The sequence below is a fragment of the Euleptes europaea genome, chromosome 6, assembly GCF_029931775.1.
Source record: "Euleptes europaea isolate rEulEur1 chromosome 6, rEulEur1.hap1, whole genome shotgun sequence".
Classification (NCBI taxonomy): Eukaryota; Metazoa; Chordata; class Lepidosauria; order Squamata; family Sphaerodactylidae; genus Euleptes; species Euleptes europaea.
The window spans coordinates 11,170,058-11,183,036 of record NC_079317.1 but is presented as its reverse complement, the minus strand read 5'-3'; the positions used below and the strand labels follow the sequence as shown (position 1 = coordinate 11,183,036).

At 45.7% G+C, this 12,979-nt stretch overlaps 1 protein-coding gene across 1 annotated transcript in view; it reads left to right on the top strand.

Moving 5' to 3' along the window:
- SYNE2 (spectrin repeat containing nuclear envelope protein 2) overlaps positions 1–12,979 on the top strand; it is a 222,887-nt gene that overhangs the window by 23,683 nt on the left and 186,225 nt on the right. Inside the window, exons 16-22 of the mRNA XM_056851222.1 lie at positions 1,146–1,292; positions 2,089–2,262; positions 4,081–4,215; positions 4,915–5,070; positions 5,858–6,075; positions 10,003–10,126; positions 11,169–11,320. Coding sequence (XP_056707200.1) covers positions 1,146–1,292; positions 2,089–2,262; positions 4,081–4,215; positions 4,915–5,070; positions 5,858–6,075; positions 10,003–10,126; positions 11,169–11,320 — 1,106 coding nt within the window. The remainder of the gene's footprint in view (positions 1–1,145; positions 1,293–2,088; positions 2,263–4,080; positions 4,216–4,914; positions 5,071–5,857; positions 6,076–10,002; positions 10,127–11,168; positions 11,321–12,979) is intronic.

Below are 12,979 nucleotides of genomic sequence, written 5' to 3'. Positions count from 1 at the left end.
TAAGTTGTCATGCATTAATGTACTTACTGAAGGATTTCTGTACTACCTTTTCACAATTGATTAAACAACCACAAAAATATCAGAACCGATTTTTCCTTTTTTCTGTGAATTGGTTTGTGTGTAATTTGCAGTATTCCAAATCCCAGGGCTTGGAGGATGGGGAATGAATTCCTTTCCTGCCGTGTATTTCTAGACATGGGTTGGATCCTGTGAATCCGCTCTTCTAACTGAGGTGCTTTCCCCCAATGCTAGGGGCAGTCCCCTGAGCAAGTTGTTTCTCCACCAGTGGAAGAGCATCTTTCATCAGGTGAAGGCTTCTTGCACTGGGGGAGAGGTTGGCATTAGTGGAATAAAGCCACAGGATCCAACCTTCGGCAGCGTTATGGCAAAGGCGTGGAGGACACACTAACTCATCTCCTTCTTAAAGCAGCAATCAGCCCAAAGCAACAAAAGGGGCTGCTTTGCCGGTGATATGTCCACTCCACCAAACCACAGTTGGATCAATCTTTTACTCCCTTGCCCAGTCAAATCAAAGTTTTCTGTCACTTCTGAAGTTGGCAAACTAAGGGTTTGCACCTGCCCTCCAAACCAGGATTAGAAGCCAGGCTCTGAAGCTGGGTGTCCGTTCTCCTTTGGGTGGGAGCAAACTGTAGTTTGCCAGTTTAGATATAATGAAAAACTGGGTTGTCTGAACCAGATAGCAACCTGCACTGCAAGAGAAATCCATTTTCTTGATTAAGAACTGTGGTGGTGAAAAGTGCCATCAAGTCATAGCTGACTTATGGTGAGCAGGGGGTTGGACTAGATGGCCTGTATGGCCCCTTCCAACTCTATGATTCTATGACCCTGTAGGGTTTTTAAGGCATGAGATGTTCAGAGGTGGTTTGCCATTGCCTGCCTCTACGTCGTTACCCTGGTATTCCTTGGCAGTCTCTCATCCAAATACTAGCCAGGGTTGACCTTGCTTAGCTTCTGAGAACTGACAAGATCGGGCTAGCCTGGGCCATCCAGGCCAGGGCAACTAAGAACTAAATAGAGTTGAATGGGCTAATAAATTCTTGGGTGGTGCTCATGAATCAGACAAACAGGCTGATGAATGAATGGCAAAATTTGAAGATTTTATTTCAACATTTGATGTTTTACAGGAAATGAGATTGCTGAGAAAGCAAGAAGAGCAAATGAAGTTGGAAGCTGGCAGTAACGGAGGTGTGGATTCCCCTGCTAACGTGCCACCAGATCAGACAGTGGGTGCCTCAGAGGAGGCTCTGGAGATGCGCTTTGAGAATGCCGAGGTGAAGAATTTGCGTATTTATCAGCACTTTGGTCTACTGGAAACATTGAGTTCTAGGGCCATGTTCTTGCAATGAAATAGGGTGCTCTCAGTCATTGGGCCTGTTTCCCAAACTTCTGTTGTGTTCATAAACTACGCAGAGGTGGAACAGGATTATACCTGCCCACCAAGCAGGCCTGGTAGAAGGCCAGGTGGCATGGTATAGCTTTATCTCGTCAAGCAAGCATTTTGTGGCGGGCTCTGCCTCTTTGTGGTAGCCATTTTGTGGTCAGCTCCACCTCCTGTGGCAGCCATTTTGTAGATGCACCTGCCACCCTGTGTCAGAATTCCAAACGAGGCTCTAAAAGATTGAGGACCCTTCCTCTAACCACTACACCACACCTAGAGAGCCAGTGGGGTGTAGTGGTTAAGAGCGGTGGAGTCTGATCTGGAGAACCCAGCTCGATTCCCCACTCCTCCACATGAGTGGCGGAGGCTAATCTGGTGAACTGGATTTGTTTCCCCACTCCTACACGCGAAGCCAGCTGGGTGACCTTGGACTAGTCACAGCTCTCTTAGAGCTCTCTCAGCTCCACCTACCTCACAGAGTGTCTATTGTGAGGAGGGGAAGGGAAGGTGATTGTAAGCTGGTTTGAGTCTCCCTTAAGTGGCAGAGAAAGTCGGCATATAAAAACTAACTCTTCTTCTAAGGCAATGGACTTAATTATTTGCAAAGAGGATTAAGTTGACCTCAACATGCATTTCAGATAAAAGGCAGTATCTTTTCAGCTTTAGTTGTTTCCTTTTCCGGATCCTAGACTCTCCCTAGCGGTTTTTGTGCCGGTTTGCCTGCCCTCGAAGCGTCCTTATCGGAACAAGAAATCAAGCTAAATTTCGAAGAGGCTCAGAAGGAGCTCGAAGCATCTGTTTTAAAAGCAATGCAGCTCCTTGGCCAGAAGATGAGCCCTGAGGGACCAGTTTCAAAATACGAAGTGAGTTAAACCATTGCTACAAAATTCGTGTTGCAACAGAAAATAGTTGTGTGGTTGTCGTTAGTGTGAAGCAGAGGGGAACGGGGTTGTGAGCACTTAAACTATTCCGTATAATCTTCGAGATTCAAAGTCTGGAGTGTGTTAAGTTTGGAGAAGACTGTTGGGCACTCTTTGGCCTTTTATCATGGCTGTTTCCCTTGCTGTCACCCCTCCGGGTCTTTGTTTTGATTATGCATGTTGTTTCCGACCGTCAGAGTTCGCCTCGCTCTCCCCACTCATTTCTGTGCATTTTGCCCGTGTTTTCAGGGACCTGTTTTGAATTTGAAAACACGGCCAAAATGTGCGGAAATGCAGGGGGAGAGCGAGGCGATCTCTGATGGACGGGAACGGCATGCATAACCATCACAAGGATGCAAAGTCATCGAGGGGTGACCGCGAGGGAAATAGCCATGCATAAAAAACCTTTAAGTACCCGAAGGGCTGGCTCATAGAAGAGGGCAAAGTCTTGTTCTCTTCTGCTCCAGAGCGCAAAACTAGATCTAAAGGGCTTAAGTTACAAGAGGATAGATTTCTGTTGAACATTCAGAGAAACTTCATAATGCTAAGGGCAGCTTGACAATGGAACCAGTTAATAACAGGTATGTTTAGCCTGAAGAGGAGAAGACTGAGAGGGGATATGATAACCATGTTCAAGTATTTGAGGGGCTGTCATATAGAGGATGGTGCTGAGTTGTTTTCTGTTGCCCAAGAAGGTCGGACCAGAACCAGTGGGTTGAAATTAAATCCAAAGAGCTTCCGTCTAGACATTAGGAAGAATTTTCTAACTGTTAGAGTGGTTCCTCAGTGGAACAGGCTTCCTCGGGAGGTGGTGAGCTCTCCTTCCCTGGAGGTTTTTAAGAAGAGGTTAGATGGCCATCTGTCAGCAATGCTGATTCTGTGACCTTAGGCAGATGATGAGAGGGAGGGCATCTTGGCCATCTTCTGGTCACTAGGGGTGTTTGGGGGGGAGGTAGTTGTGAATTTCCTGCATTGTGCAGGGGGTTGGATTTGATGACCCTGGTGGTCCCTTCCACCTCTATGATTCTAATGGGGAGGAGCTGGCGGAGGTCTTTAAGCAGCAGGTGTACGGATGTCTCTTGGGGATGCTTTAGCTTTGAGCAGGGGGTTGGACTATATGGCCTAGAAGGCCATTTCCATCTCTATGACTCTATCACATCACTCAATTTTGGTATTACACATAATACCAATTTTGGACCCCTGCTCTGTGTACACCTGTCTTTAGAAGTAAGCTGTCACTTATTACCCTGACCTGGATTGCTCAGGTGAGCCTGACCTTGTCAGATCTCGGACGCTAAGCAGGGTCGTCCCTGGTGACTACTTGGATGGGAGACCACCGTGGAAGTCCAGGATGGCTATGCAGAGGCAGGCAATGGCAAGCCACCTCTGTTTGTGCCTTGAAAACCCAAGGAGCGCTTGCTATAAGTCGGCTGCGACTTGACAGCACTTTACACACATTGGCTACCAGGGAGAAGGCCTCTTCTGTGGTGGCACCCTCATCTTCACCTGCTGGCGGAAGATGGCAACAGAAGGGGCCCCCAGTTTAGCAGGTGTGTGAAGCGATGGTGTCGGAAGGATGTGGTCATTTCACCTCCGGTAAAGGGCTCAAGCAAAACCTTGAAAATCTCTCCCTTTGCTATCGTAACCGAACAGTCCCACAACTTGCTTTATGGTTAACAGTGCAGAAAAGAACCTTTTATATTTTGGGCCGGCTTTCTGTCTCAAAAACGGTCCTTTAATTTTATTCCATTATCTTTTCAGGAAGCTTTTAGCATCTTGGACGCCCAAATCCTTGGCAAGTTTTTGAAAGCAGCGGAACAGTGGAAAGATGTCTCGCCTGCTCCCGAGAAGGCAGCGGTGGAAGAAAAGAGCAAAGACGTTTGTGAGAGATGGGAGGTGAGAAAATGTACCGGGGAGACCGAGTGGCTTTTTAATCAGATCTCAGCCTCTTGACTATTTTCTGTTTTCATGTGATGTTCCAAAATGAGCCAGCGTGGTGTAGTGGTTAAGAGTGGTGGTTTGGAGCGGTGGAGTCTGATCTGGAGAACTGGGTTGGATTCCCCACTCCTCCCCATGAGCGGCAGAGGCTAATCTGGTGAACTGGGTTGGTTTTCCCGACTCCTACACATGAAGCCAGCTGGGTGACCTAGTCACACTCTCTCAGTGGCTAGTCACACTCTCTCAGCCTCACCTACCTCACAGGGTGTCTGTTGTGGGGAGGGGAAGGGAAGGTGATTGTAAGCCAGTTTGGTTCTTCCTTAAGTGGTAGAGAATGTTGGCATATAAAAACCAACTCCTCGTCCTTCTTTTGGAGAGACAGTGTAGTATAATGGATAGAAGATTTTGGCTTGGAACTTAGAGACCTGGGTTCAAATCCTTATGTTCTTGTGAAACTCACTGGGTGGCTATGAGCAAGTAACACTTACTTGACTTTACCTGCCTTGCAAGGCTGTTGCGAAGATAAAAAGCTGCATTGGGTTTCTTGGAAGAAAGACGTAAACCCTCTTAAGCTACCTGTTTGTTCCGTCACCCATTACTGAAGGTAAAATGCCCACTCCTTTCCAGCCCCTTGACAATACTTTCTGTATTTTGCAGGCAGTTCGTCGTGAGATTGTATCCTATATCCAATTAAAAAGGGAAATTGAAAAAGGAAAATTGAGTAAGATTTTTTCCAAGCTCAACAAGCAGTTAAATAAAGAGAAGAAACTGCTCAACGCTGGGAAAACCAAAGGACTTATTGAGGAACATGAGGTATAAAACAAAGCCAATATTCTTCTCTCTGTTACTCAGACAGGATATTTGCATAATGCAAATGCATTTCCTACTGAGGCTTTTGGGAACACAGTTTGTTTGTTTTTGGAAGGAGGGTGGTGGTCACCCTAAGCTAAAAAAGAACAAGAAAACAGTAGCTGGGTGAGATTAGCTCACAGAGAATACATAAAAGGCATTTACATAAACCATTGGGTTGAGAAGCTTCCCAGAGTTTGGACCAAAAAGCTCATAGATTACACAGCTTTTTGGGGCAGTATTCCTATGCTTGCTCACAGTTCCCCAGAGAGCCAGCGTGGTGTAATGGTTAAGAGCAGTGGATTCTAATCTGGAGAACCGGGTTTGATTCCCCACTCCTACACATAAGCAGCAGACTCTAATCTGGCGAACCGGGTTTGAATCCCTACTCCTCCTCATGAAGCCAGCTGGGTGATCTTGAGCTAGTCACAGTTCTCTCCGAACTCTCTCAGCCCCTGCCTGCTTGGCGTACCGAAGATCCCAGGTTTACTTCCCGGCAACTTCAGTTAAAAGGCCCAGGCGGTAGGTGATGTGAAAGACCTCCACCTGAGACCCTGAAGAGCCTCTCCCAGTCTTAGACAGTACTGACCTTGTCTGATTCAATACAAGGCAGCTTCATGTGTTCACGTCATTATTGGCAGATTGGTTTAAATATTTGTTGAGGAGTCTCCACTATGAATTGTATTGTAAAACTGGAGATTTTTTGCAATTCTCAGTTTAACGGACCATTGTGTATTTCTGTATCTTCTAGGCCATCTTTTCAGAGAGCGGCAGCCTGGGCGAGCTGAACGCCAGCTTGCAACTTCTGAAAACCCTGAGTGAGAAAATGGCTGAGGAGGAAATGCAGCCCCAAACAAAGGTGCCGTTGGTGGAATATGAAGGAAAGAAGGAAGATCTTCAGAGGCGGGCATCGGCTATCCACAGAGCTCTGGCATCTCTGCCTGCTGACGGCCATGCATCAAAGAAACAGTGGGTATTTTTAGTGGGCAAAGGAGAGCGGCTTTATAGAGACTCGGGTGTTAATCATAAGTCCAGGGGCCGCATCCAGCCCCTTGAGAGCCAGCCATAGCAGACAGCCCCTTACTCTCGATCTGGGCTGGCAAACCTGCTGCGAGCTCGCCAGCCAAGGCAGCCACCCCCCCCCCACCTGGATGTAGGCTGGCATCCGTGCTGCTGGCAACGCTGCTGCTGGCTTGCCAGCCAAGACACACACACACACACACACACCGCTCCCAATCTGGGCTGGTGAGGCATGGCCCGGCCCAACCAAGTTATATTCATGTCATATTGAAAAGGCCCTGGCTCTCGTTGAGGACTGCCGCACACTCCTAGGGCCGTGGGACAACCAACAAGTTGTTATCAGCTGAATGCAAAGTCCTACCGGGGTGGGGGGAAATACCAGGAGAGGCTTCTGCTCTCTCTCAGTGTGCAGAGGGGTTGTGTATAGAGTGCTGAAACAAAGCGCCTTCTTGTGTTTGTGGAAGTGCCCAGGATTCTCCCCTCCTCCGTTTTACCCTCACAGCAGCCCTCCTAACAAATGAGTTTGACACCCCTGCTCTAAGAGATGCAGATGCGGCAGACAGAGTTGAGAATAAAGACATGGTGGACTCTGCTGCATTTTTATCCGATCCTGCCCTCAGGGAAGGTCTGTGGCTCAGCGGTAGAGCATCTGCTCAGCATGCCAAAGGTCTCATGTTCAACCCCCAGCATCTCCAGTTAAAAGGACCAAGCAGTAGGTGATGGGAAAGACCTCTACCTGAGACCCTGGAGAGCCACTGCCGATCAGAGCAGATAATACTGACCCTGATAGAATAATGGTCTGATTCAGTAGCCCTCTACAAATGACCCCTCAGTCAACATGTGAGTAGGACTCAGTCCACTGCTGCTAATATTTTTTCTTTGCCCAGTTTTCATTTTTGTAAAACATTTTCTGGCCATGCTGTTTTTAGATAGTACCAACTGACATTGTTTCTTTCTAAAACGCAGTGGTTCTTCACTTTCTTCTGCCAATGGAGAGAAGAGGTCTTCTTTGAGCTCCCATGATGGGGTTTCTGCTGGCGGGGTAAGGAGTTTTGGATTGTCTCAGAGGGCCTGCTTAGGGATGCAACTCCTGGCTGGTATCTCCATCATCTCCTCGTAAGAAACTACCTGTGTGCTGTCATGAACGTAGTCCAGTCTGACAGTCTGTCATGGAATCGTAGAGTTGGAAGGGGCCATAAAGGCCATCTAGTCCAACCCCCTGCTCAGCCTAGAGCATCCCTGACAAGTGTTTGTCCAGCCTCTGTCTAAAGGCTGTCAGTGAGGGGGAGCTCACCACCTCCCTAAGTAGCCGATTCCACTGTCGAACAACTCTCACTGTAAACACTTTTTTCCTAATATCCAGCCAGTACCTTTCTGCCCGCAGTTTAAACCCATTATTGCGAGTCCTATCCTCTGCTGCCAACAGGAACAGCTCCCTGCCCTCCTCTCAGTGACAGCCCTTCAAATATTTAATGAGAGCAATCTTGCCCCCCTCAACCTCCTCTTCTCCAGACTGAACATTCCCAACTCTCTCAGCCTTTCCTCATAGGGCTTGTAAGGGTGTGGGTTGATATGCTCCTGCATACAGATTACATGAAAATTGCAAAGGAAACCCCAGATGTACATATTTCTTTATAAGTAGATTTTATGTATTTTGACTAGCGTTGATGTTTTGTTCAGGAGCCAGGAAATGTTTCTGATACAAGCTTGGAAACAGAAGTGAAGCTCCAAAATGGAGGGCGCCGTGCTGAGAAGTCTGGACGAAATGAACACTTGCCCCTACAGAGGTTAAAAGAGAGGTGACTTTCAGTATAGAATTTTCAAATGCTGAGAAATTAACTTGTATTATTTGTTTGGAAAATTCATGCATCTGTATTTCCTATTCAGTCGAGCACGGCCTGGCTTTGGTTTGACTGTCTGTTTCCATATCTGAAATTGATATAAAGGAAGCATAACATAAAGACATAAATCGTAACATAAGGCATAACATAAAGGGCAGCCATGAAGGAGCTAGAAAAGATTCTGAAGTGTAAGGATGTGTCACTGGCCACCAAGACTAGATTAATTCATGCCATCGTATTCCCTATTATTATGTATGGGTGTGAAAGCTGGACATTAAAGAAAGCTGACAGGAAGAAAGTAGATTCCTTTGAAATGTGGTGTTGGAGGAGAGTGTTACAGATACCCTGGACTGCCAAAAGAAACAAATCAGTGGGTTACAGATCAAATCAAGCCGGAACTGACCCTAGAAGCTAAAATGACTAAACTGAGGCTGTCGTATTTTGGTCACATTATGAGAAGGCAAGAGTCGCTAGAAAAGACAGTCATGCTAGGAAAAGTTGAGGGCAGCAGGAAAAGAGGAAGACCCAACAAGAGATGGATGGACTCAATCAAGGAAGCCACAGCCCTCAATTCGCAAGATCTGAGCAAGGCTGTCAAAGATAGGACATTTTGGAGGACATTGATTCATAGGGTCGCCATGAGTCAGAGGCAACTTGATGGCACTTAACACACCCACAACATAAAGAACATTTTTCTTATCCCATTTGTATTGTGGTGACTTGATTTTGCCCAGGATAAAAAGGTAGACAGCCTAAGCTGTAATCTAAGGCTGCATTCAGATTTCTGTCGAGCAGAGCAATTCCTGAAGGCGAGGAGGTTGGGGGCAGATGCACGGTGGCCGGGAGCGACGCAGCCGCGTTGCCTCCTCTGTGGCTTCCTGGCTTCCGCGGAGGCAAAAAAAAAGCCTTTTAGAATACAATTTTTTAAGGGGGAAATGCCCCATAGCATACAGCGAGGCTGTGCCCCCGCTGCTGCTCAAGGGGGTGTCCCTGGGGTGAAAGGGCTGTGGAAGCTGCCTAAAGTCAGCTCCACACACCCCCGGTAACGCCCACCCACCCATGCCGGCATGAGCTTTCTCTTTCTTAGGGCCAATTAGATATCTTTGTGGTGCCCATGAGCACACTACTGCCATTTAAAAGTAATTTTAAAATGGCGTGAGGTTGGGCCTGCGGGGCGGGCTCTCCTGGTTTCTCCTCCGCACCTTCTCAAGGGCTATTGAGGATGGGTTCGGCTGTTTCCTTTCCTTTATCCTTTCCTTTATCCCTGAGAAGCTCCTTGCTCCGTTGATCTTGAGCAGCATAGTTTTGAATCTAATGTTTGGGGGATAAAAGAACTGAGATAAGTTTTGCCCCTGCCAATGTAGCCTTGGGATCCCTATCACTTAATCAAAAAGGCATTATAGCAGACACAGAGGCATTGGATTTATGTATTAAAAGAGGAGAAAGATGTCGTACTTTAAGGTCCTCATGGAAATGGGATTCCAAGAGCACATGGGCTAATGAGTCAATGGAGCCGTTTCGGCAATCGATGAGATGCAGAGGGAAAATACAAGAGCTACTCAACCTGCTGCCTGTGGACCTAATCAGGATCTGGGTCCTTGTGGCATTTTAGAAGAAGAAGAAGAGTTGGTTTTTATATGCCGACTTCCTCTACCACTTAAGGGAGACTCAAACCGGCTTACAATCACCTTCCCTTCCCCTCCCCACAACAGACACCCTGTGAGATCGGTGGGGCTGAGAGTGTGTGACTAGCCCAAGGTCACCCAGCTGGCTTCATGTGTAAAAGTGGGGAATCAAACCCGGTTCTCCAGATTAGCCTCCGCCGCTCATGTGGAGGAGAGGGGAATCGAATCTGGTTCTCCCGATCAGAGTCCACAGCTCCAAACAACCTCTCTTAACCACTACATTACGCTGGTAAAATTTCGGATTCCATCGCATCTGGTTTGGCCCTGAGTGTTCAACAGTGCGATCCTTTGTAGATGATCTGCTCTGTACCTACAGGGGAAAAAAAGTAAATTCCATATTTTTCTCCCAGCTGCAACACAGCAAGAAATAATCTGAAGCTTCACCTGCGCACCATCAGAGAGAGCATAGCCTCTGGTTTTACTGATGATGTGAAAGACACTTCCTGCTTTCAGAACAAGCTGGATGAGCTACAGGTTTGTATCCAAATGTTTTCCTTGCTTGGGGTTGGGTTGTTAGGATGGTGGCTGGTGATCGAAAGGCCACTGATTGGCTCAGCTGAAACGTTGCACTGAACTGCCTTCTGCTCTGAGCCTAGTTTAGAATCCAAACCATGGTTTAAGCTTCAAAACAAGCAACAAGCAAACTGTGGCTTAGAGAAACTATAAAAACCACCTCTTCTTCTTCATGCTATTTCCTAAGTTGGGAAGGTGACATGGTATAGCTAATCTTGTCAGATTTCGGAAGCTAAGCAGGGTCGGTACTTGGAAGGTAGACCTCCAAGGAAGACTCCGCTAAGGAAGGCAATGGCAAACCACTTTAATAATTTCCTTGAAAACCACTTGCTGGGGTCACCATGAGTCGACTGTGACTTTACACTTTACACACACTTTACACACACATTTCCTAAGTTAAAAACACAGTATACATATCTGTATTTCACAAGGTGTCTGTTGTGCGGAGAGGAAGGGATTGTAAGCCACTATGAGACTCCTTAAAGGTAGAGAAAATTGGGTATTAAAACCAACTCTTCTTCTTCTTCTTCTTCTTGAGTGGATGGCAGAGAAAAACATGTTCTCTACCATAAGGAGTCTCAAAGTGGCTTCCAATCACAATCTCCCTCCACAACAGGCACCCTGTGAGGTAGGTAGGGTTGAGAGAACTGTGACTAGCCCAAGGTCAACCAGCAGGCTGCATGTGGAGTAAGGAATTGAACCTGGTTCTCCAGATTAGAGTCTGCCACTCATGTGGAGGAGGTGGGAATTGAACCCAATTAATCCAGATTAGAGTCCACCACTCAACCACTACACCACGCTGGCTGTCCCCATGGGCACACAGGCATTTTTTGCAGCTAATTGGCTGGCAGTCTGGACCCACAAAGTAATGCACATCTTAGCGCTACGTAAAGCATTACATATAGCATGCCTTTGCCATTAATATTTAGAAATCTATAGGTACTGCATCAGAGGAATCGCCCCATTTCATGGCAATATAAAATCCACCTCTTTTTCTTCTTAGGCTTTAGAGAGTAAAGGCGATTCTTCATGGAAGCAGTTTGAAGCGATGGCCTTAAAGCTTGAAGCTGAAACAGAAGAATATGCGGACACTGAAACATCTCGGGAAGAACTGCTCCAAGAATGGAACAAGCTCCTGATTGCTTTAAATGAGCGGTATGACCTGTGCACTGGGGCAGATGTATATATGTTGACGCATGCACCGTCTGTGCATGCCAAGCAACGGAGAGTGCCCCCTGATGTGCACGTGCCCAACTGAGGGCCAACCGAGCAGGGGAGGGAGGGAAAGGCCCATCTGAACCACAGGCTGATTCCTTCCTTCTCATTCCAACAAGTGGGGGCGGGGGGAAGCATTATTCAGCATTGCTCTGAAAAGCTGTTTTGTTGATTTTTGGTAAAATTTGTACTTCCAACTACCACCCCCACACCAGAAAGCAACCAAATAATTATGTGATTGGGACAGCTTCCTTACAAGACCGAGGGCACTGGGGGGTTTTCACTTTAGAGAAAAGAATAATGTGGGGGCGGGGGGGATATGAATATATGGTTATCCATGGATTGCAAGTGAATAGAAAGAACTTATTTCGCTCTCCAATTCTTTTAGACCAGGGATGTCAAGCATAAGGCCCGTGGGCCGGATCCGCCCCCTTGAAAGCTCTTATCCGGCTCGCGAGCCAGCAACCCCCCACACTCTCTTTTTTTTTATATAAATTTTATTAGGTTTTATACTAGAAGTTTTCCATTACATTGAACAACATCTATAACAATATCAAATTTCAATTCTAACTTAAAGTTGTTATAATTCCATATCATATAATAAAAAAAGAAAAAAGAAAAATGGAAAAGTTTTTAGACTTCCCCTTCACCTCTGCCTGCCTCTTAATAAAAAGTTCATCCCGTCGTAGGTAATCTAATCTTAATAAACTATCAATACTATATATAGAAAAAAAAATCATAGTCTGTTAGTAAATATACTTATACTTAATCATTATAAAAAAGATCAGAAATAATCCTCTGGATCAGATTAGAAAGTATTCTTCCATTCTTCCCATTTTTAACTCATATTCACAATAATGCATCCACGCCCCCCATTCCCCCAAAAACCGAACGTCATTTTCTTCATTTAGAATGGCTGTGAGTTTTGCTATTTCTGCCACTTCAAACATTTTAACAATCCAGTCTTTTTTCTCAGGAGTTTCTAGCCCTTTCCATTTCGCTGCATAAAGCAGTCTCGCAGCTGTTGTGGCATAAATCAAAAAAGTTCTTTGTATTGCTAAGTCGTCTGGAATCATACTCAATAGCATCATTTCTGGTGTTTTGGGTATATTCTTTTGTAGTATTAATCTCAATTCATTATAAATCATGTCCCAAAAGTCTTTGGCTTTGTCACAGGTCCACCACATGTGATAAAAGGAACCAATTTCTTTGTTACATTTCCAACAAGTAGGGGACATCGTTTTATAAATCTTTGCAATTTTCTTGGGTGTTAGATACCATCTATACATCATTTTATAAATGTTTTCTCGCACTGACTGTGCTTTTATTCCTTTTAGATCTTTGGACCATAATCTTTCCCATTTATTTAAAACAATATCATGTCCCACATTTTGAGCCCAATCGATCATAGTTGGTTTAATCGTATCCTGCTCACAATATATTGTTAAAAGGAGATTATACATTTTAGAGATCAGTTTTGTATTATTATCTAGTAAAATCCTTTGAAAAGAAGATTTTTCTTTAGAAAAACCTTTTTTAGCATCTTGTACAAAAACTGATTTGATTTGGTAGTATTGGAGCCATTGTAAATCATCCTTA